The sequence below is a fragment of the Sceloporus occidentalis genome, unplaced genomic scaffold, assembly GCF_023333645.1.
Source record: "Sceloporus occidentalis isolate IW3139 unplaced genomic scaffold, rSceOcc1.0.p SCAF_250, whole genome shotgun sequence".
Lineage (NCBI taxonomy): Eukaryota > Metazoa > Chordata > Lepidosauria > Squamata > Phrynosomatidae > Sceloporus > Sceloporus occidentalis.
In genome coordinates this window covers 1,035,993-1,061,371 of record NW_028317230.1, presented here as the reverse complement: position 1 = coordinate 1,061,371, position 25,379 = coordinate 1,035,993, and the positions used below count along the sequence as shown (strand labels likewise).

At 41.3% G+C, this 25,379-nt stretch overlaps 1 protein-coding gene across 1 annotated transcript; it reads left to right on the top strand.

Annotated features, from left to right (window-relative positions):
* Positions 1-381: 381 nt before the first annotated feature.
* LOC149276036 (protein FAM181B-like) lies at positions 382-1,347 on the top strand. The gene has a single exon (XM_089503989.1). It carries the CDS (start codon positions 382-384, stop codon positions 1,345-1,347), a length of 966 nt encoding a protein of 321 aa, XP_089360115.1.
* Positions 1,348-25,379: the final 24,032 nt, after the last annotated feature.

Below are 25,379 nucleotides of genomic sequence, written 5' to 3'. Positions count from 1 at the left end.
CTCCTTTCAGGCTTTCTGTTTCTGGTGAGAAGGAGCAAAGATTTGGAGGGACAAGAAACAGAGAGTGCGAGACAGCTCACAGATCAAGAGCTCACTGGGTGGACTAGACGCGGGGCCGGTTCATGGACGGTAGATGCTCGAGATGACTTTGAGACAATATTTTGCATCTGTACCTATTCCCACTAAACTTTATTTTTCCGGAAAAATGTTTTTGACGAAGCCAACTGTTTAGAGAAGAATGAACCGGAACTAACGCCAAGGTTCCGAATCGGAACAGCCCTGGGATTTAATATCACGTTATATAGGTGGACAACCTAAGGACCTTTGGTGCGACTTGGCCGGAGTCCTCAGCTCCAAGGCGTCGGGAAACGCAAAAGGGGGATGGCTGTTCAAACGGCGGTGATAAACCCCCACTTTATGCCCTTATACTTTCCGGGATCGGTGGTGGACTTCGAGAAGGGTTACCAAGGAGCCGACTTTTTGGGTTCTGTTGAAAGTGGGGATTTTAAGGAAACCACCAGAGATTTGCTGAGCTTCATCAACACTGCTTCGAGCAACATTAAACTGGCCCTGGATAAACCCGTGAAGTCGAAGAGGAAGGTCAATCACAGGAAGTATCTACAGAAGCAAATTAAGAGGTGCACGGGTTTGGCGAGCAGTCAGGTGTCTTTAAAACCCCAGGCCGGTTCCCCCTCTACGTCTCCCCCAAGCTTCCAATGCAAGCCTCCTCCGAAGAGGGACAGCTCCAACCTGCAGAGCAAAAGCCTGGCAGCTCTTTTTGACAACGCAAAAGAGATCCGAGGGGAGAAGTGTAAGAAGGTACCCTTGAGAAATCGCAATCTGCCCCAGTCCTTTTTCACAGAGCCCGCCTATCCCTCTTCGTCGGGACTCTGCCACCCGACGGCGACTTTTAGAGACCTGGAAAAGTTTAACCAAGAAGCGGTGGAATTTTTGGACCTCCTGGGCCCGGATTACAACAACGCGATCTCAGAACAAGAGATCATCCAAGCGGCATCGGTAAGGATCCATCAGGACGTAACGGCGGAACATTCCCTGTACGAGGCCAATCACTTGCTAAACGGACTCATTTACGGTGACCCGTGGAATCCATGTCATCAAATTAGACGGAGTCCCGTGGGAAGCTGCAGCCCGAGCCTGAATGAAACGACGAAATGTGTCCCTCTGCCAGCCCCTGTCTACACAAACAGCCCCGACTCAACCATTACTTCCGCCACGGAGGACAGCTGCTCCAACCTGACGCCATTCACCCCAAATTTCCCTGAATGCCCTCCAATGTTTTATGATTACAATTCCGCGTACAACAGACTTGGCTATCCCATCTTATAGACCTGCATATGACAACGCAGTTTCCGAAAGCGCCTTTATGGTTCATCTGTTAGAGAGCTTTTAAAAGACACGAACTACAGCTCTCCAACCCTTTAAGGAGTAGCTGTCGGAGAGCTTTGGGAGGACACAGAAAAAAATTAAATAAATAAAAAAAACAACCCCATTCTAAGCTGCTTATTTGGTAACATTTGTCAACAAATGATTATTTTATCCCCAATAATACTGAATTTTTTGGGGGGTAGGTTTACAAATTATAAAAAAATAATCCAATTTTCGGTAAATTTTTTGTTAGTTTTATTCAGTAAAAAAAAAAAAAAAATCAGTAAAAAAAAGTGATACGTTGTATATTATAACCCCGATTTTTGGTTTAGGTGCACTAAGGGTCAAAAGAAGCCATATCTTCTCTGAGTTGCTTTCCGGAGCAGGTGGGCGAAAAGTGAACGTTTTTACCGAATGATATATACACGTGTGCTATATATACTTTAACACGATTTTAAAGCTAGGTTTTTTTAATTTAAAATGACCCGAAAAAACAAAAACGAGTCATAGGCAACAAAAATATTCAAAAACAATTATGGGTGATTTTATTTTAATATGTATATTTTTAAACTGTTTTATTTATTTTCTTGTTTTTTACCCTTATTTTTTTTTTTTTTGGAGGGGGGGTCAAATCTTTGTGTGATTGTTTCCATATCTGAGATAGATTACACAGCAGTAAACAGCAGTGCCGAGTATCTGTAGGTTACCCCATCATGTTCATGGAACCCCTTGCCCTCCTTACTATGTCTGTAATAAATTGCTATATTGGGTATTTATGCACTTTTTTATTTTTTTTATAGCCTTTTTAATTACTATGTAGCTTTATCACCCCCAATGCATCCCAAGAAGTTAAAAAAAAACAAATCTTGGAATTCTGAAACTTTAGATTCAAATATCACTAAAATTGAACAATGCATCTTGAAAAATAGTTTTCCACTAAAACCCTGGATATTGTAACTTTTTTATTTTTTGTTCACGTGGACCAGGACCCTCAACTAAAATGTTTTTGGTCTGGAAATTAGTCTTGTGAATTAGATATTCAATTTAAAATTTATTTGAATTGGTCGATGTTACTTCAATGCAAATTATATTTTTTATAAATATCCTCCTTCTCCTGGTTTTATCGATGGTCTGCAATGCCACACAAATGGTTAATAATAATAAAAAAGTCAAATCAAATAACTAATGTTGCAGAACTTGTTCTGTGTGTCCATTCTGAAAATAAAAAATGTGGTATTCTACAGAAATTTGATTTTGAGCTACAATGCTGATTCCAACAAAATTTAAAAATTCTGGAATTTTACATAAAATTTCAACATTTCAAGCTAAAATGTTCATTCTAAAAAATATTGAAAAAATCTAATATTTTACAGAAATTTGATGTTGAGCTCAAAACTAAATAAAAATGCTTATTCTAAAAAATAAAAAAATCCATTTTTTTTTTTTTTACAGAAATCTGTTCTTTTTAGCTAAAAAAGTTTTGTACTATTTCCCTGTACTATACACATGCTAAATTTGGGATTCTGTACGCATGAGTTTTATAACTGAGAATTTACAGCAATTCTTTACAGATCACATGGAACTAAACAAAAGCTTTCAAGACTTTTTTTTTCAGTTTCTATGGCAGCGGCCTATAGATGTCATTTTAAGTGTCACGTGACAATTAAGCATTCCCTTTATAAAAAAAAAGCAATTAATGCTTTGTGCGTCTAAGGTAGTAAGAAAGAGTTCCTGACATCAACAAAATGAAATTTACTGACATTTTAAACATTTACAATGTATCGCTTGCGAGCTGAGTCTGTCCAGCGTCTGTGCCATTGGTTCATACCCTCTGTCATTACCCGTGTGTAAATCAGGGCACCCGTGTTGGGGGTGTGGTTACAGGCAGGGATGGGGCGTGACTGGACAGCCGGTTCCCGGGAGCATTACGGCCGCTGGGATCACTCCATGTGATGTCATAATATATAATATATATTTATCAATCACCAGTCACATCATAAACACACCACCCATCATGCTAATCCTTGCCATAAGAAACCGTTATCACGTTGGGTAGTCACTATGCAGAATATTACTCAAAGAATATCTAAGCCAAAAATATATATATTAAATTATATTATATTGATACATTTATGATTTTGAACCTTACTAGGCACACAGTTATTTTAGCGATGACTCTGTGAGCGTCTCCTAACGTTAAAGCGAATTGGTCACCTTTCCCATATCCTACACCTTCTATGCACTAAATAATCCCATGTAACGGTGTCCACAGATTAAAATAAGCAACATATATGTATTAGAAACCCCACTTTACGTGCATTCCACGGGAGCAGCCAGCATAACTTCCTGTTCTCATGATCTGCAGGATTATTCCACCCCATTACTTCTTTCCACTATTGTTAAACTGCAGACTGGTTCAGGCAGCCTTTTTGCTGATCAGAGAGGTTTTGCCACATTTTGCCACAGATTCATTGAATTTAAGCTAAATATCTCTGGAACAATGAAACTGAAAACATAAACCACAGACTATTGAGAGTTTTAGTAACTAGTCGCTGTTACTAGTCAGTAACGATTCTCACACTTTCACCCTCCCCCCAGGTTCCTACTTCAAGCTGCGCGCCGTGCAGGCAAAAGGGCTACGGAGGCAGTGAAAGCAAGGCAGAGATCTCCATAGCGCAAACTTTAGGGTTACAAGCCAACCTGGTCCTCTTAGTACATGGTGCTACAGGCAGCAAGGTTCCTTGCACAAAAGGGTTAACATCCAGAACTACCTATATAATTCTGCCCCACCTAACACTAAGGGACCCCTTTTAGTTCCAATGGTCATGCTTGCTTGTCACTTACATTGTCCTCTACTGACCTCTAGTGGCCAGTAATAATATTACAAGTCAGGATCTGGACCCAAGCTATACATTGGCACACACTGTAGTATGATATATACCAAGTGTCCTGGTTTTTGCAGGGCAGTCCTGATTTTCAGACACTGCCCCACTGTCCCAGTTGTGCAGAGAGTGAGGATCACGGGCCGGCTGGGGAGATCCTCTGATTTCCGTCGACTGGCACAGGGAGATGTAAAAGGAATAACGGTCTGTGGTATTGTGTGGCTCCGTTACATCTAGTCTGCCAATTATGAACCAAGCTTTCATGTATTCCTTTACGGTGTTTGCCTGCACTGCTAGTCTATTCCTGGTAAATACTACCCTTTTACTAAGGTATAACTACCTAATTTACGCTATTGATGTTCTTGATGCGCCCCAGTTCACATATTCCTGACACGGAGCCTTCAGCATAATTTTTCTTATTATTTATTGTTTTATATAGCGCCGTCATATTCCACAGCACTGTAAAATGATAGGGGAAGTGGATGTGATGTCACTTCCTGCACGCTGGATCAGTCATACGCTGCATGCCGGGAGGAAGTGTGAGAGATCATTCTGATCACATGATCTCTACACTCTCTCGGCCAATAGCTCTGGTTATTACCCGCACATAATAGAGGCTGGTGATTTTACCCCGACAGACTAAGGGGTGTAAGGGAGGTCGAGGGTGTTACAGGGTCACCGTACCCAAGGCTGGGTCCCCCTGTTTGAGGGCTGAGGAATCACCAGTCAGTCCCTCATACGGATCGCACTCAGCTATCCACGGATCATCCAGACCACCATTCGTAGTAAACCAAGAAGAACTCTCTTTATTACAAACACACAGAACTTATATACAATCTCAATGCAATGTGTACCGAACCCAACCCCCAATCCCATCACTCCCATCCCATCACAAATCCCATCAGTATACAGGGGATGTATCAGGTGAGGGGATTACAGAATACAATGGGTTCCCCCACCTGTGTTATCCCCCCTGTAGTGCGGGTGCCGTCTGGGCAGACAGGGCTGTGCTGGCTGATTAAGAGCCCCAGCCAGATTATAGGATCGTCTCTTTGAAGGCTGGAGCTGAAGCCACATCAGTCTCTGGGCCGGTTACACAATAAACACAATATAATATATTACAGGGTCACGGTATACGGAACCGGACACAGACGCTCCGTGACCCGGCTAAACTTCATATGACACATGAGCCAGCTAGCCTGGCCCTGTCACAGAGGGATGACATACTCACTGCTAACATGTAAGTGTGCGCTAAGTCAAGCTTTGGACTTCCTACATCCATGACCTTTTTCCTCTGAACCCCTCCCTAGCAAATGGTTATTTTCCACCCAATATATCTGGGATAAAGTAGATGAAACCCACAAATGATCTGTGTAGGAAGGGACTGACGATGGTCCGGCGGCACTGGCACCTCAAGATGGCGGTCACCTGGTGACGTGAGTTTGGCCGACAGCAGCTACATGGTAATTTTTTCTTTTTGCGCAGGGTCAGGCATATCAAGTAGGAGGTGATGTTGGCCACCAGCCCACTGGGCATTTGCCTGATGTGTGCCAGTTGGCCAGTCCGGGCCTAGATCTTCGGACAGTTTTCTCTTTCTCTGGGCTGGGGAGTGGCATTTGGTAAAGTTCATGTCCAGATCTGTTGGGCAGGTTTCTTGGGTCTGTTGATGTAAAAGTTCCTATGTTAGACTCATGGGCGCCCACCTGAATAAAAGGAAAAAGGCATTGAGGTCACGAGGCCCTTCATCATGTCACCATTTGGATCAGGCCCCAATGACCAGGCCCAGTATTTACTCAAGATAGACATTGATCGTTAGTAATTTAGGATGAAAGAAGACCTAAGTCCATCAAGTTTTACTTTACCAAGGGGATGGTAGATAAAAGGAACAGCCTCCCAGCAGAAGTGGTAGAGGGTAATACAGTGAGGGTATTAAACATGCGCGGGATAGACATACGGCTACTGAATCTAAGACGAGACTGATTACGGTTTGAGTCTTTACAGCAGGAGAAACGGGCGACTAGACGGGGGCCGGACGGGGGCCGGACGGGGGCCGATCTGCCGGCAGGATCTATGTTTGCGTGGAGTAAAAAAAGGAAAAAATTACCGATGGTATAAAAGGAAGGACCTGGTGAAATTCGGTATGGATGAAAGTATGTAAATTTCACACATTGTTGAACATCCTTTTTTTTTAATAACTAAAGATCACGTAAAAAATGTGCATTTCAGAATAATTTCCTTCTTGTTTGATATTTAAGAAATATTGCGCTGGGCTGGCTTTGGGTCCTTATTCTAATCCCAAATTCTGCTTTTAATTAAAGTCATTCTGTTTCCGTCGCACAACCCCCTGGGCACACATTCTGCCCCTCTAATTAAACCGTTCCACAGCATTATAAAAGTACATGCGCCGTGATGAACTACTTTACATTAGTTTTTTTTTGTATTAAACACCAGTGGGGATCCACGGAATACTAATTAGTTTGCTTAATTGGCGAGTCTCGCGCCACGAGGTCTCGGCCAACCGCTGGTTGCGAATGGCACTAATTTTGCTATTGTTGGTATTTTTTGTTTTGTTTTTTTGGCAGGTGATATTTAGGGAGCCAGATGGAGGCCATTACCAGACACATAATGCTTCGCGCAACTGTTTCGGAATAAAATGAAATCCTCGCCGTGACGCGTTCTTTCCAAAAGAGCTGACGGGGTTAACGCGGACTCGCGCTTCTGCCGCTCGTGCGAATGCTCCGACACTTTGTAACGTTATGGTGCGTATTCCATATGGAACCTTCCATCGAGACGGACAATAATATGTTCGGGTTTGAAGAACCTGATGGTGGAGCATTTTCATTGTGTGACTGTATATATCACCGTGAGGGCACACTTCCCAAGTATCCCTCTTTAGTTTGGCCAGTCCTGCTTTGGGACACAGATAAATGTGTCCATTGTTGGCCCACAAGCCCTTGTTCCTCTCTTTCATCCCCCGGTGTTCCTCTCTGGTCCTCAAGCCCCTGTTCCTCTGTCTCGTCTCCTCTTTGTAGGAGGTCGGAATGTTTGCTGGGTATGAGGGTATCGCAGGGTTCTACAGCCCTAAGAGTCCTAACAATCAGGATTGTTTTTAAGGATTCTAACGAGGTCCTGGGCGAATCTCTTGTCACGGCCCATCCTCTGGACAGGAGATGCGTTTTTTCACAGGCTCAGCCCTGCATCGACCCACCGGTACCGTGATGCCCAATCTGGTTGTAGATGTCCGTGTAGCAGACCCCGGCTTTGTTCTGACATCTGATCGTTCTTCGCTTGCCCTGACCCTTTTGGACAGTTTTTGGTGATGGTTTTGTCAAATCCTTTGGGGCCCCTTGGTTAAGTCCCATTGGCCGTAGAGAACGCAGGAGCTCAACACATCAGAGATAAATTCAACACACGGAAAAAGGCGTAGGAAGAAGTCTCTCGCATCTGACACTTCCATTAAGGAATGGCTTGTGTTTAATGATAAAGGCGCTGGATTCTTTTGGGGGGAAGAAAGCTGCAGACCAGCTACAGTTTCATCCGCAGCTTTTCTAACAATAAGAAAAAATAAATAAAAAATTAAAGTCTGAGGTGCAAGGAGGAGGCAGCCTAATATGGTAGCCGACACCGATTAAAAAAACCTGATCTCCTCTCCCCCAAAGGCTGTTCCTCCTAATAAAAAAATGAAATGAAAATACAAATTCATTTTCTAAAAATTTTAAAAAAAACATTAAAAGGTCAAAACGTCTTAGCTGTAAAGTTTTTTTGGGCTTGCGGCAGAGTGAGACAGCGAGGGCCTGACCCTCTCGGAAGTCTATTCACTAAACAGCTTGCGAGTTTGCAGCATGAAGCCCAAATCACAAATTTACCAAAATCAAGACAAATTTGGCCCAAACCAAATCAGGACAGTCAAGTAGAGGAGAGAAAAAATCAGGGATGCCCTATTAACCAGGGAGAGCTGATGAATTCCCCTTCTTTCCTCGTCCCATGCACGGTGGGTAATAAATCAGCTGAGGGGGCATAGGGCCCAACTATACTCCCCTCCCCCCCATTACCTAGTCGTGGGTGCTAAATATATACAAATAACCTATGGGAGGCTTTGAGCCCACCCTGTGCCTCCTCCTCACCTCCCATCCCTTAGGGAGGGAGGTTAAAGTCCCAAAAACCCTTTGGACAGGCATGGTCCCCGTCTCCCCCTCTCTGTCCTTCCCTTCCTCTCGTCCCCCAGGTACAGGGAGATGAGGTCCATTTAGGTGGCCTTTGTGACTCGTTGTCCACCAGTTTGGCTTACAAAGGGTGCGACCAAAGACATTCCGCATGCTTCTTCCAGAAGAATTGTAATGTAGCAGTAAGAGGGGGCATTTGGGGACCATCAGCTAATGTAGAACCATCTCACCCCTGCAAAAAAAAAATAAAAAAAAATTAAACATGATGAAGGAATACAAAAAGAAACCTTACATTTAAGGGGCCTTCCTCAGGACCACCCTACGGTTGCTTCTCGTGGTCCAGCATTTACAAATAAAACCCCAAAAATGAGGAATGAATGTAGCGGAACTTTTGAGACTTAAGAACCAATGCAAGCAACAATGAAAGAAAAACAGTATTTTTTTTTTTTATCGCTTAATTAATTAATTAATTGAGAAACAAAAATTCGGGACAAGTACAGAAAATCATAAGCAGTAAAAGGGGGGCAACCCGGGGACCCTTGTCTTAGATCTGTTGATTTGGGGTCAGATTTATCCAAGCAAAATAAAATAAATACTTATATAAGAAGGGAACCTGGAGACCACCTTGACTCAGGGGACTTTTGGAAGGAACTTAATAATAATAATAATAACAATAATAATAATAATAATAAAAAAGCAATAATAATAACAACAGTAATAATAATAATCATAATAATCATAATAGCAATAATAATAACAACAGCAACAATAATAATAACTTGCTGATTATAATAATAAAAACAAACAAAAAACATTTTTAAGCAACCCTGTCTATTCACCGCATCATATAGGACAAGCAAACCAATCGCAAAGTTTATTCTGGATGGAAAAAGGAACAAAACATAGATAATGAGAACCAAATAAAAGTGGAAATAAAGATAAGCTTTTTACGCGATATAAACGATGAGAGATGAAATGAAGAAAAGGGAATATCAATGAAAACAAAACATAAAATAATAATAAAATAAACATAAAATGGAAATAAGAAATAAAGATGAAAACCAGGAAAACAGCAAATGAAATAAAAAGACAAAAAAACAGGAAATAAAAATATAAAAAGTGCATAAAATTCCCAGTAGAAACGAAGAATGCGGCGGGAATACAAAGTGGCAAAAAAATAAAATAATAATAATAATAAAAATAATGTACTCTCGAGGGTCGTTAGAGTGACTTAATTGGATAATTCTCATCAGACAGGATGTGCCAATTGTTTACATTCTAACCCCTTAAGGACAACAGGTTGTCCTAAAACCCATGCATTTGACGTGAAGGGGTTAATAAATATTTTAATAAATAAAACCTATGTAATTATATAGCACAGATTATTCTGTATTCCAGGGGAGCAGCCGTTTTACCTTCCTGTTTACAGAATCTGCAGAATTATTCCTCCCCATTAAACTCTCTTTCTTCTGTTAAGTGACTGATTGTTGCTGATTGGTTCAGGCAGCCTTTGTTAGGGTTGGGGGGGGGGAAACCTTCGGACAGGAAGATGATCAGATAATGCTGGCTCTGCCATGGGCTGCCACCACAACTTCTATAAGAAAAAATGAAAATATTTTTATACTGAAAAACTTCTAGAAAGAGTAGAATAGAGAAAAACAAGGGAACAAACTCTGGGTAGTTTTATTAAACAAACAATCGTTTTGAAAGATGTTTAGGTGCCAGACCCTCGTCACTTTAGTAACATTACAGTTGCTTTATATTAACCACTGAAGGGCCAGGGCTTTTTTACACAATGGGACCAGAACCATTTGCATGCAGGTCAGCAATGGTTGACTGCGACCAATTTTTAACCCATGGCGTACAAGGTACTTCATTGGTCCTCTAGGGACATCTTTTCATGACGTACCTGGTACGTCATTGGCTTACCGGTGAATATCCTGGCTCCAGGTTCCCGGAGCACTCCCTTTTCAGGATGCAGGTTGGCGGCCCCGGTGACGGTGGGCAATGTTTGTAGTTTAGGAAGATAAATTATATATATATATACATAAGAGCTAAAAAAAACAAACCCCAGGATTTCCTGTAAATGAGAGAAAACTGAATCGTGCGTGAAAACTAATGATCTCTACTCAGCACTGGACTGTTTATTCTAAAGAACGAGAGAGGTTAGAGCAAGAGGCCATCATCTAAAACTAGAGGGTCAGAGGCTGAGATGGAATGGAAGGAGGTGGTAGATAAGTGGAACAGCCTCCCAGTGGAAGTGGTAGAGGGTAATACAGTGAGGGGATTTAAACATGCATGGGATAGACATACGGCTCCTGACTCTAAGACGAGACCAACGACTGATTAAGGTTTTTACAGCAGGATAAAAGAGCGGACTAGACGGGGATGAATCTGCAGGAGTCTAGGTTTCTGTTGCCACTAGATGGCAGTAGAGATCCACTGCAGCGACCATAGAGCCAGCGCCGCGTCATCTGCCAGGGATAATGCAAGTTTGTGTTTCCTCCGGAATGCTAGAAAGGTTTATTCTTCAGCAGTCTTAAAAAACAAAGCCGCGCCATAAAAAAAATGAGAGAAAAAAAGGAAAAAAAATGAAGTAGAGCAGAGACTCCCTTTGCTGCTTTACAAGAGTGCTAATTACATCCTCGCAGCTGGAAATTCTGTTATGTGAAATATTATCTGGCAAGTTTAGTTTTGCCCTCGCGCACCAAGAACCCGCCGCTTGCCGACGCATCGTGGGCCCTGATGCTGCAGCTGTCAGATGTCTCAGCGACGCTCTCTGCTGCAACTTTCCACAATTTATTGTAATTACAAACAGCATAAAATATAGCTATTATACATTTAATGCCTAAAATCCCTCCGGGATGCTGTTTATTAAACGTAAGTATTGTACGGCGATGAATTAAAGCGTTCCAATGTGGTCCGGTGGTAGGAGTCTACTTTATTTTTCTATTTTTTTTCATGGTGTAATGAGGTTTCCTGATATAAAGGATTTATTTAATATGAAGAAAATGAATGGAAGCTGTACATTTTTTAAAAAGTTTTCAAATTGATAATTATTTAAATTATTGAAATAGAAGTATCCGGAAAGGAAAAGAACAAACACGCGGTGGCAACGCGGGCAGATAAGGTGGGACCAGCGGCTCTTATCTCCAGCCAAGTTCTAGAGTTTCTTCTACTTTGGTGCGAATGCTATGTATGTATAGGGGTATTAGCCTCCCAGTTTTACGGTGTGGTGGGCTGCCGCCCTAGGCCTGGGACTAGTCAGCCTAGGTCTAAATATGTCACTAGGCAGGACCCAACATCATGAGCGCCATTTACACTCCATTACAGTGAACGCCCAAACATTTGTGTCTCTTCCGCAAAGAGTTTCCAGAGGATCTGCGCAGACCGAGCTCGGAGCTCCCCTGCTGGCTGGTCACGGGTACTGCAGTCAGAAAAAGCAGCTCTCTAGATAAAATAAAAATAGGTAAAAAAAAAATGTAAAAAGTAAAAAAATAAAATATATATAATAAAAAATAAGTGCCTAATTAGTCACCTTAGTGATGTCACCCTGATGTCATAACTTTAGTCAAAACTTTAAAACTACACAAAAATAATAAAAATGTGAGACAAATGAAAAAGGAAAAAAAAGAAAAAAATTCTAAAAAGGGTGCCCAATTACCTTGTACCCCTCCCACTAGAAATATAGACCCTAAAACTTCCAGAATGTGGGGTTCACTTACTATACAATTGTCCCATTGTGCATACCTCTCCAAAGGGTTAACTTGGCTAAATTTTGCCTTAATTTGTCCCCTCTGCACTGGCTGCCTGCCAATTCTCACATCACAGAAAAGGCATTTGCTTGAAGGGCGTATTAGTTAAATGGGGTCCGGGAGTGTTTGATTGGAATACTTTAAGGAGGAGCTTGGGATAAGTGTCAAGACTCTATTGCTAAGCAGCTCTAATATCTCAAGAAACCTGTTTTTAATGCTGTTTTTACTTGACGGGAAACATTGAGGAGAAAAATAAAGTGGCAGCCAGGTTTCTTTACCTTCTCTTTACACAATGAAGCAGGTATCTGGGGAGACACTTTAGGTGGAATATAAGAGTAAAGTGAAACCGTATAAGCGAAGTAACGCAGCCTTGAAGTCCCCACTCGTGCGGCTTTGCGTGGCACAGAGGAATTGGCTAAACCCAACAGTGCAAAACATTATGAGCCAAATTTGTCTTTTTTTTTTAAAAAAATCCACCCTATTTTGGCTGAAGAAGAAAACATTTCCGTTCTAAAAACCTCTGAGTGTTTCAAAGCTTATATTCTCCTGCTCCGGGCGCATAATTAATACAATTTGATTTGACAAAAAGCAGTTTTCGTATCTCTCGGGGTCTCTGTAAATGCAAATTTAAACAAGGTCCCAGCTGAAGTCTGATCTGATTTTAAAAAGGCGGTTTTTCTGCGTATTGTGTCTTCTTTTGCCATAAGTGATCCTGGAGGATTTTGCCGGAGATTGCCGTATGTTGTAACAACGCGAATAACGTTTAAAAACCGGTGTCCTTAAGGTATGATATAATAAAATGACAGAAAAGTCCCAAAAGCCTGATTAAACCTGCTTATGAATTAGTGCCGTAAAAATTAGTGCCAGCATATGGTTCACCGAAGGAAGGGGTGACACCACCCTATAAGAAGATTAAACAGCTGATCGGGGCCCCCATTGGTGTAAAGGGGCAAATAGACGAAGAATGGGAGAGATAGAAGCGTGTTCACATCTCCGTAATATATTTTATTTTAGAACAGAGGTGGTCTTAATACTGCTTTCCTTACTGTGTTTGTATTACGTGGCATATAGATGAGGCCATTATAAATATTTTTGCCCCTAACATGAGGATCTGAACTCCCCAGACCAGCCCAGGTAGCTGAATAAATCAATATATAAATGTGTTATTGCATCACAGCGCTCCAGCGCAGCCCCCCAGGTGGCCGACTCGCGACGTTCTGAGAGCAGGAAGGTGCCTCTTAATATAAGGTTGGCGGGTGGCCACACCTTGGTCCTGCCCACTTCTGACATTGACACACCCACTTTCAGTGCAGACCCCTCCCTTTCCCACCTCTTACCATGCAACCAACACAGGTGCCCCGATTTGGAAGCTGAAATGTTGGGGGGTCCCTACGATGCGGAACTCATCCGTGGACATTTAAAGTCTTTCATGAGACACGTCCAGACCGCTAATCTTCACAAATGTATTTTAAATTTAAAAAGTAGCAGCTTTTTCCACTAGTTTACAACATAAAATGACCCAAAACAAATTATGTTTTATAAATAGAAACGAAAATCAAAAGAACCAAATTCTTGCCCAATTGGTCACATTTACGGAGAATTATCCTAGAAATATCCCGCGGACCGTACTTCAAGGAGGAACTAGAAACTCTCAGAGTGAGGAAGACTGGAGCAAAAATATAAAGGGAGGGAAACGCGTCATTAGATGCCCCAAAACGCACAGGGAGGAGCAGACTGCCGGGTTAACAAAAAAGGGGATAAATACGCTTTCTTTTAGCGATATAAGTGAGAGAAAACAGCACGGCTTTAATACACGGAGGCCCTGTCAATCTAAATTAATTTAAAGCTATGTTTACTATGGGACCGGACCGCGGACTGACTGACGGCCGACTAGATGGGTCCAAAGGTTCCTATCTGCTGTCAGATTCTACGTTTCTTTGTAAATGAAGGTGGAAAAAAATTATTTACCCAAATGCCGTGGAAGACAAAGCACAGTAGAATAGACGGGGCTCCTGGCTTCCCAGCTGCTCGTGAAATGCATATTCATGTTCATCTGGAAAAATAGATTGAAACAGTCCATATGCTCATTTAATAACAAACTTTATCCGAGTTATGTCTTTATTCTAATTTTTTTTCAAAATAAAAATAACCCCCCACCTCCTTCATTTGTTTTATTTCTTCTTTTTTTTACTGAAGGGGGATCATTTTTCGAGAGAACTGAAGGACAGCATTATAGGTTTAGGGTACACGTGCGATCCTCTGATAGATACTCTCATTATTTATATACGGAAAAGCTTTGCCCCTCCCCCTGGAAGCTACCACTTCCTGCCTCGTTATAGGGGTGTTTCCTTGCCCAGTATTTTAAAATAGACTTTAAGTTGGTCCATAGAAATGAAACTCTTTCAAGATATATTTTGGGGGGAAAATGTTAATAATAATAATTATTATTATTACTATTTATAAATAAATATTATAACTGTGACAGTTAAATTGCCAGAAAATTACAGGACCACAATTAATTTAAGGCCAAGAAAAAAAAAGGTGGAACGCGTCTTATTCTGCTGGTCACACATTTGTGTATTTAAGTAATTCTAGAGAATACGATATATTATTGAGTATTTGTCAGAAATGAAGGGTTTTGCTAATGCCCAGAAATCCAACTCTTTGTTGGTTAATTGATGGTCTGTGATCTGGAATCAATTGCTTATGTTAATTGTTTTTTTTTTTTTATCTTGTACATATTTTTTGGTCCACTTTCCATGTAAACCTCTGTAAGGCAATAAGGTTCTGATCAAATGTGCAAGCATGTTGTTAACGTGTACAACAAAGCCGCCCGTCTACTAAATGACTATCTTTTTTATTACTGGGGATATAATGTGTCACATCTCCTATGCTTGTATGCCTTCGTGGTAATCTTGAATGCCCATTTGCATTGACACCTACTGGAAAGAAATGCCTGATCGCAGGATCGGGCATTCACACAGTGGCTGTGTACCGGTACTTGTGCTGAGCGCCGTTACACCAGATCTGTCGGGAGGAAGCCCGCATTGGTTGGTCTCTTTAGACAGCCTGATCTCCCGCGTAGAGGAAGGGAGATCTCCCCATCGCTGCTAAAAACACTGGGCGTACTGACACTACCTAAGGGCATCCTGGCATCTTTTTCATGGATGTATCAGGACATCCAAAGGGATGTAAATAGGTTACAGAGACATGAGTCCAGAGCTTCATTTCAGTGCTAATCCCTAATCTTATGGCAGCATTGAGCCAAATACACCACTGTACTGTTTATATCACCATTGCAGAAATTTTAGAAAGGATTTTTAGTTTATTATTTTAAAATTTGGATTTCTTAGATTTTTCAGCTCCAAAATTAGATTTTTTCATTATCAGAAGGACACTCCCCAAAACAAAGATTCATAAATAATATATTATTTTCTTTTAGACTTGATACATTCACACAAGCGTTTTGTGATCCTCGCGGAGACCAGCTACAGGCAAACGTATTAAATAACTTTTTATTAAAAAACAAGATATTGCTAATTCAGAGACTTAGCAAGAAAACCACCCTTTTCAGAATCTCCTGCTCTCTTATTTAACGTGTGAATGTAAAAAAAAAAAAAATTCAATTTTTTTTTTTCTGATTATATATGGTATTTCAAATGATGTTGATATATGTATAGCCTAATTTTTTTTATCTTAGCTTAAACAATATGTTCTAGCCATACAGGACATAAGACTTCATGACTGCGGATAGCAAATTGCAAAAATTACATTTTTTGGCATTTTTTTTTTTTACAAATATTTAATTTTTTTTTACAAAAATCCCCACAAAATAAGAACACCTAATCGGGATCATATATCCAGAGGTCTGGGCGTAAATGATTCTCTTTATGGACTAGCTCTCATAAAATATTCACTAGAACTGAAACTTCAATTCTATTAAAGTAGGAGAGTAATTAAAGAGACCCTCTCGCTCACTTATATTCATGCAGCAATTATGCAAGTGAAATGAGGTGAAAATCCATTGATATAACAATCCAATTAAGCTTTTTTTTTTATTTTGAGATGTACAGTAGCGGTGTAATAGCGCAATTATCTCGCTAAATCTATCTGATGAATATCACGACCCTCTGACCTTCTCGAGATGAAGGGGATTGCGGAGAGATTTCATTTGGAATAATGTCTTCCGAGAGATAGGATTTGGATCATCTACATGAAATAAGTAGAGCATTTACTGGGATAAAGAGCTTTTTAGGAGGGTTAGAGATAGAGAATTGTGAGTATGGAGTCTTAATCAGAACATGTTATTGTAATCAGCAAGGGGTAATAAGGATGGCTCCGGATAACGAACGCAGCTTTAAAACCTCATAGAACCGGAGGAACTTAGGAGAGCCAGCGTTATATATTTTGTATCTATGTTTTATTTATTCGTATAGTCGCTTTAGTACATGTGTGTCAGGTAGGAGCCCAGTTGCAGGGGATACCAAGGGCTCTGTCTGTACTCCTCGATGCATCGTGACTGGTAGGTAGGTGCCGACAGGCAGATAAAGACACAAAACGCTGGATAAATACGCAGTTAACAGTCTATATTGTGGTAAGCTGACAGGACAGGACTGGTCTTGACTGGGAATATGGCTGGAAAGCTCTCGGACAGGGCACCGCACGCAGGGCACTGGACACACGGAACGGTGCCCTCACGCAGGGCACCGGGAAGGGTGCCCTCACGCAGGGCACCGGGCACACAGAAGGGTACCGGACACACGGAACGGTGCCCTCACGCAGGGCACCGGGAAGGGTGCCCTCACGCAGGGCACCGGGCACACAGAAGGGTACCGGACACACGGAAGGGTGCCCTCACGCAGGGCACTGGTCACACGGCAGGCCATCCTCACGCAGGGCACCAGACACACACGGAATAGAGTCCTCACGCAGGGTACTGGACACACGGAAGGGCACCCTCACACAGGGCACCGGTCACACGGCAGGCCGTCCTCACGCAGGGCACCAGACACACACGGAGCGGAGTCCTCACGCATGGTACCAGACACACACGGAGCGGAGTCCATACGCAGGGTACCCGACACACACGGAGCGGAGTCCATACGCAGGGTACCGGACACACACGGAGCGGAGTCCATACGCAGGGTACCGGACACACAACAGGCTGTCAAAACGGGTAGAATAAAAAATGGAACGGCACAGGGCCAGCAAAGCTGAATACACTTCAATGTAAAGGCCCAGACTGAAGGGCAGAGCAGGTATATAAGGGTTCACTCAGGTAATGTGGCTCAGCTGATAGAAATTAGCAGTGGGTGCTTCAGAGAAGGAAGGGTGGCCACTAGTGGCTGCAGATAGGCATGGTAGTAGGTATTAATATTACATAGTCCAGGCAGGCAGGGTGGAATCCTGACAATTTGTGGATGTATTAGTAAGACTCAGGGATCTCATGATGTCCAGCTTGGGGGAGATGGAGATGGGAGAGAAAAGACGGGGGAGAGAAGAGAGAGAGGATAGGAGAGAGGAGATGGGGTGATAGGAGAGAGGAGATGGGATGGGAGAGATGGGAATGGAGACAGACAGTTAAATACATAAAGAGATTTAACAAAGTACAGGAGGAAAGTTTATTTCAAAGGAGGAGAAAAGTTACAACAAGAGGCCAGAATCTAACATTTGAGGGTCAGAGGCTGAGATGGAATGGATGGAAGTTTTAGTTTACTGAGAAGCTGGTAGATAAGTAGAACAGCCTCCCGGCAGAAGTGGTAGAGCGTAATACAGTGAGGGGATTTAAACATGCATAGACATATGGCCCCTGAATCTAAGACGAGACCAACGATTAAGGTTTGAGCGTTTACAGCAACAAAAAACTGCAGAAAAAAAGCAAATTGTAAGTTTCTGTTAATTAAAATTTTTTTTCATTTAATGAATGTGATGCTGTGTTTATTTATGCTAAATATATATTTTGGGAATCTGTAACACAAGGATCCAAAAATAATCTGTCTATTAATTCCCGTGAAGCCGTTTCCCATTCTGCTTCTGCAAATCTTAACTTGTGATCGTCATATTTGTGACACGTCGGGAGTACGTTAATAAACTGTCCATCTTTAACCCTAAAAACATGCTGTGTTACTGGTGAAACCAATTTCAGGTAACTGGGGGATTAGTTACTGTAAGGGTAATATGTCGGACCTGAACGGGCATCAGACTGGCCATGCTCAGGCTAGCCTGGCTCACGTAGCGTTCGGCTGGGCAGATTTAGCAGAACCAGTAATTATGACATTTGCCCGGCGTGCCCCATGGCCAGTCCAGGCCTGACCTAAACCACCCCTAGTTCCAAGACTGTAAAGTTCTCCTGGGCTATTTCTGTAAAGCCATACTTTAGAGCTTCCCAGACAAGGTGACCAAGATGTCTACTCTACATACCTGGGAACTCCCAGGGTTTGGCCTGGAGAGCTCCGGGTTCTCCCGTGGTTCTCTGGGTCAACATTTGAATCCTCTGGGTCCCGGGTGCAGGGTCTTGACACGCCACACTACCCGCCCATTACTCTTTGAAATGGGTCTGTTCTCCGCAATATCAGCAGGACCCCCACTGACATCAGTGGGCAGTCTTGGCCACATCCAGCAGAACTTGGCAGGTAGGCTCCCCTACTTCTTTATATAGGAACTTAGTCAATACAAGCCTTACAAAAAGATGTGGTCAGCTTCAAACAGCCAAAGAGGGGCAGGAAGTGGGTGGAACCTAAAATACCGTACCCCTCCCCCATCAGAGATTAAAACTACCCTGTTGGTAATGAGTTGTGATACCCGGAACCTCTAGAACATCCCTAGTAAGTTCCAAGTTACAGGAGATGCTTATGAAAAGAGTGTCAATAAAAATTCATGAAATGACCCCCAAGACCTTATACCGAACTGCATGCAAAATGTATACACATATATATAACCGGTGAAAAACGTATTGTCCCATCCATGCCTGTCGAGAACATTCTATTCCTGCGACAGATATACTTTCCTTAACCTCTCAGCCCCTAAGGTTTCTCGTTTGCTGTATTTTTGGTACATACAAAAAAAAAACCCCCTGTTATTACAATTCATTTGCAGAAAAAGAATGTTCGACGGGAATTATTCATGAAAAATGTTCTTTTCATTCTTACAGCTCCTCATTATAATCATCTTATCGGCATAACCGAAATGTCACGCCAGGAATTAAAAATCAACAAATACACATCTCGTATTTAACAGCCATCAGGGGACATCATTATGCAGCTATTTTTTTTAACAAGCCCCCCCCCAAAAAAACAAAAAAAAAACCCCCAGCTAGATTTACTTTTGGGCTATTGTGGCAAAATCTGCAAACGTCGCGCATGCCGCGTTACAAGAGTTAAGTGACAGCTTGAGATATTTCATATTCGGAACATTACCCATTATTCAACGAGTGGTGAATATAGCATTAAATTTGGGAGCGCGGCGTAGAGCGAGGCTAAGTGCTAGTTAAGATGGAGGTGAAAAAGGGAGGCATTGGAATAATTGGAGTCATCGCGTTGCGAATTCACTGGGGTGATTCTTGTCTTTCTGCGGAGAATGTGAAGTTTTATGATGCAATTTAAATCCAAACGCTGGCAGTGTGTTCCTTTTTAAAGCCAAGCACCATATATAATAAGGCAGTATCATTGTCATAATCAAATTTACATGTTTTATACAATATTAAGAAATATGTATTAAAAAAGTGGCATTTTTACGTCAAACTTTCCCCCAAATTATCTTCAATGAGCCCCCTATAGAGGGATTTTTACAATAGTTTGGAGGCCGCTTCATGGAGCCTCTATGGCCTGTTGAGTTTCTGCCAAGCATAAGATACTCGTTACTTAAAGTACGCAGCCCAGCTTTCACTATAAATTTATAAGAAATGTATCGTGTAATTTGAACGAGCATAAAGAGGAGTTACACAATTAAAATACGGAATGGAAAAATTAGGTGAAGAGCATGAAAAGTCAATGAACGACTTCAAGGGGAATGCAAGAAAATGTCCTCTCTCTGGACATAGGAGAGCTGAATACTTCAGACTTCGCTGCTCGTTATGAAGGCTGCAGTTTAATGTTAGAACCATGCTAGGCCATAATCTAAAACTAGAGGATTAGATGTAAAGATCTTTTACAGAAGGCGTGGCAGATAAGTGGAACAGCCTCCAAGCAGAGGTGGTAGAGGATAATACAGTGAGGGAACTGAAACATCCATGGGATAGACATACGGCTCCTGAATCTAAGACTGAAAAACAGGTAATGGGCTGAATGGGTATCTGCTGGTTAGTGAGCAAGCCCTGTATGATGTATTAGTAAATAAGTTAGATGCCCCGTATAATGTATAGTTAAACTAGTGAGATGACCGGTATAATGTATAGTTAAATCAGCAAGCCCAATGTCAAGTATGGATGAAACAGAGGGAAAGAGAATAAAGCGAGGGAGTAAAAGAAAGAAGAAAGAAAGAGTAGTGAAGAAAAAAATGATGAAAAAGTGATAGAGGAGAGAATTAAGAGGAAGAGGAACAGGATGAGAAAAGAAAGAGAGGGAGAGAAAGAAGAAAAAGGGCAAAAAAAGAAAGAAAATGGAGTGGAGAGAGACAGGAGAGAGAGGGAGAGAAGAAAGAGCTATATAAAGAGAAAAGAGAAAGAAACAAAGAGGTAGATAGATTTAAGAAAAGTGGAAGGGAGTGAAAGAACAAAGGGGAGAGAGAAAAGAAAAAGTGTAAAAGGAGAAGAGAAAAATGAAAAAAGAAATGGAGAAAAAGAGAAAATGTGGGAGAGAGAAAGAAAAAGAGAGAGAAAGAAAGAAAGCGGCAGAGAGAAAGAAGGGGATGGAAATAGAGAAGGGATAGAGTGAGACAGAAAAATAGAGGTAGAAAGTGGTAGCAAGAGGGGAAATTATACAATCCAGCTAAAAATATATAAAAATCATTATAATTGTATTTTGATTAAAGTTAGAAACATGCAGATGTTATTATTAACGTGCAAATGAGAAATAAACGAGCGTGCGTGAATCTGTGTGAAATATTCCAAACTATCTTGTTGTGAGCAAAAACGCATAAAAACTGTCAGTTTCAAGCAAACTGTTTTGTCAACACATCTGTGATCTGTTCTAACGAATCTGCACAGTCATATTGGTATTTAATCCTTACAATAACGTTTAATTAACAGCTAATTAGGTTTAAAATGTGTGACGATGCAGAGCTTCCAAAGAATGGGGACGATGGCACCGCCTGGAAGTTACAATAGTTTATTTTAATGGCGGAAATGGAAGTATTTTCCCGTTATTTAATGTTTAAATATCTCTGAGATTCATTTACAAAATCAAATGTGGGGAAGAAGGTTTTACGCAAATTGGTTTCACTAGAATAAAACGCATGTTCGCAGTTTTTATTTTCAAATTATACTGACGCTAGTTTTAGGAGTGAAAACATTTTGTTCCGCAAAAAAAACCAAAACACTCAATATGAGGAAAACATTCCTTCTCTAGAACCAATATTTTCCAAAGCAGTTTAAGAATTCTTCATTCAAAGTATGTTGCATTTGCCTATAATTACGTAGAAATATTATGGAACCTGCCGGTAGATCGGCCCCATCCGGCCCCTGTCTTGTCACCCGTTTCTCCTGCTTTTTTTCCCCTTCTGTTATTTCCTTGCCCTGAGATATCTGTGATAATAGCGTTACGGGGGGACCTGCGTGGAGGAAACAATCTCTAGCGCTAGAGGCTCATGCGCCGTCCGCTAAAACAACACGGGAGAGAACAGGAAGCGGCTTACAGCTTCCTGCTTGGGCTGACGGGAGGTAGAGAACAGGAAGTGGCTTCCAACTTCCTGCTTGGGCTGACGGGAGGTAGAGAACAGGAAGCGGCTTCCAACTTCCCGCTCGGGCTGACGGGAGGATTCCGATACAGTCTGCACTAAGGGATCATGGGAAACGGAGGGGAATTGGCCTGAAATACCCCGACTTTGCCTTTGTTGGAAGTTGGAGCTAAAAAATATTATCATTAATATGTATTGATTTTTATAGCGCCATCATATTCTTCAGCGCTGTATAAAGGGTAAAATATCAATTTAAATTAGCTAAAAACAAAATACAAAAAAATAATAATAATAAAAACTCAAGCGATCTCGGGTTGGATTATGCTGTAAGAGCCAACTCTTCAATTTAAATGTGACATCAAAGTATTCATTTTGCCTTCACTCGAAAGTAACTTATTAATTAGCGTTATTGCTTGAAAAAAATTAAGAACACTGAAGACACCAGTCTGAAACAACAAAATAAAATAATAATAATAATAAATAATAATGCTAATTTTTTCTTTAATTACATTTCGAATTCCGCTTCACTCTCGTTCTACGTTTCTCGACGTATAAGGCTGCGTCCTAATCAGTAATAAGGAATTTATTTAATGCGGGCCCCGTCTCTCCGAGCAGTAATTCCCAGTTATCAGTAGAATAAATGGAAGACAGAATACGTTAATTGTGTATCTGCTCATAAAGTTTGATTTAATACAACTTGTACGTTTTTTTCCTCCCCAGTACACAGAACTTCTTTAATTCCACTTATGCAAAAAAAAAAAAAAATTAGAAAAAAAATAACCTTCAGCTTCACATTTTAAGACACCGTTATGTAAGGTAATTTATGGCGGCCGTGAATATAAAGCATATCAGTGAAGCCGTTAGATGGTACGAGCTACTTTAAAAATTAATTAAGTGACTCTGATATACTAGGGTTTCTTCCATGCATCTATAATTGCAAAGGGCAATTTGTTTCCAATCATTTCGAGGACTGTTATTACGAAACATCCGAGCTGCTTAGCATTCATGTCGAAAGGCTGGCCCGAGAGCGAGTTTAAAGAAATATCTCGTAGGACTATTAAAAATAAGGATGGAGTGCCATGTCGAACGCTTCTCTGTTCACGAGGGAGCCCGCGGCAGCCAAACGCGCCCTTTAAATAAATAAGAAATATAGAGCGTGCCTGATTTGCATTGGGAGAAATAAGAAAAGAATAAAACGAGAAAGAAGGGCATGTTTTATGAAAAAGGGCATCACAATGCAGATTAAATGCAACTCTTTTTGGCCATGGGGTCATCCGAAACATGTTAGGTGGATAGTACTCTCAGTATGCGTAGGAAACACATAGAAGCACAGAATGGGTCAAGTCAGGGTGTAACTGCGGTCACATATGCTTGGTTCTCTACATAGAAACTCATCAAAAGATCGACCCCCTTCGTCGCGTCTAGTCTGCACATTTTTCCTGCTGTAAAGACTCAAACCTTAATCAGTCGTTGGTCTCGTCTTAGATTCAGGAGCCGTATGTCTATCCCGCGCATGTATAAATTCCATCACTGTATTACCCTCTACCACTTCTGCTGGGAGTCCGAATGGTTCTTATCTGCTGCCTAATTCTATGCTTTTATGCGCTAATCTAGCAATTACTGTTATAAACTGAGCGCTGTGTGCCCGCCCAGCCAGCAGGTGGCAGCACTGAGAATCTGTGATTGTTGTTACTCTAACTTCTGTTTTGTCATTTCAGGTTCTTTGATGCTTAATGTTTAATAAGGCAGCGCCCGGTTCACGTTTTAGCTGAATATCCGTTGTAAATGTCTTCACTTTGGATAACCTGTTCTGATATACAGCCCAAGAAATGAAACAGTTCCCGGATTAGAGAGAAACTGTTATAAATATGAGTTATCAAACTATAGATTCCTTCAAAAAACTCACTCTTGGGCTATGAAACATATTCATATTATATATTATATACTCTCCGGCCGTATAACTAATCCCGTCCTTATAACCCGTTATATCCCTGTATATTCCTCATATTATATATTATATACTCTCCGGCCGTATAACTAATCCTGTCGTTATAACTCGTTGTATCCCTGTATATTCCTCATATTATATATTATATACTCTCCGGCCGTATAACTAATCCCGTCCTTATAACCCGTTATATCCCTGTATATTCCTCATATTATATATTATATACTCTCCGGCCGTATAATTAATCCCGTCCTTATAACCCGTTATATCCTGTATATTCCTCATATTATATATTATATATTCCACGCCCCATATAACTAATCCCGTCCTTATAACCCGTTATATCCCTGTATATTCCTCATATTATATATTATATACTCTCCGGCCGTATAACTAATCCCGTCCTTATAACCCGTTATATCCTGTATATTCCTCATATTATATATTATATACTCTCCGGCCGTATAACTAATCCCGTCCTTATAACCCGTTATATCCCTGTATATTCCTCATATTATATATTATACACTCTCCGGCATCTGTTGGAGCGCAGTCTCTGTGGGGAGTGGATTCCACATCTTTACTGCTCTTCTTTAATGCTGCTTTAATGCCTCCAATTTGACTAATACTAGCACTATAAATAACATGACAGGGAATATCTGGTTAAACACAAAGGTTAAACACAAAGGGCCGGGGTTGTACTATGGACCATAACAAGCAAAATCGTGTACCCACACACGAGGCATAGCAGCCGGTTGTCCTGAATTTGCTATGAGAGTCCCAGGCTTATGTCCCACTTATGGGCATTGTCAGCAACTTATCGCACACAGTGTCCGAGTTGCCTTTGGGTACTTGGCAGAGCTCATTGTGACTTTACAATGCTTCTCCTGTGTGTCATGATGTGGGCCCCTGGATCATTAGGAAGTGTTGGGGTCCTTCGTTTGTCCTGTCTACCGTCCAAAGGAATCTTAGCAGAATATTCCAATGTGGAGATAATACCCTTCCTCATTTAGGCCAAATGCGACCCCCTGATGCCCATAGGTTGATTCGTAAATTTAAACTAACACTTAAGAGGAAAATGTTAAGCCTTTAAATCATTTTTAATGCACATAAATATTTTTACAACTGATTCCCGCGAGAAACGCATTTCGCAATTTGACTTGTGTAGTGATTTTAATTATCTGCACTTCAAAAAGCAATTTCGTTTTGATGAGTTCATCTGGCTTTAATGCTGCTCACTGTTTTCCAAATATGTTTGAAATGCGTCTCCGCATGCACTTTGCTGAGTGCTGATAATTAAAAAAAAAAAAACCTCAAAAAAAAAAAACCCCATCCGACTCAACAATTACCGCTGCTTCGCTAAGCCGCAAATGTATCCCTGCGCGTTTTAAAGTGCTCTTGTACAGAAGTTTCC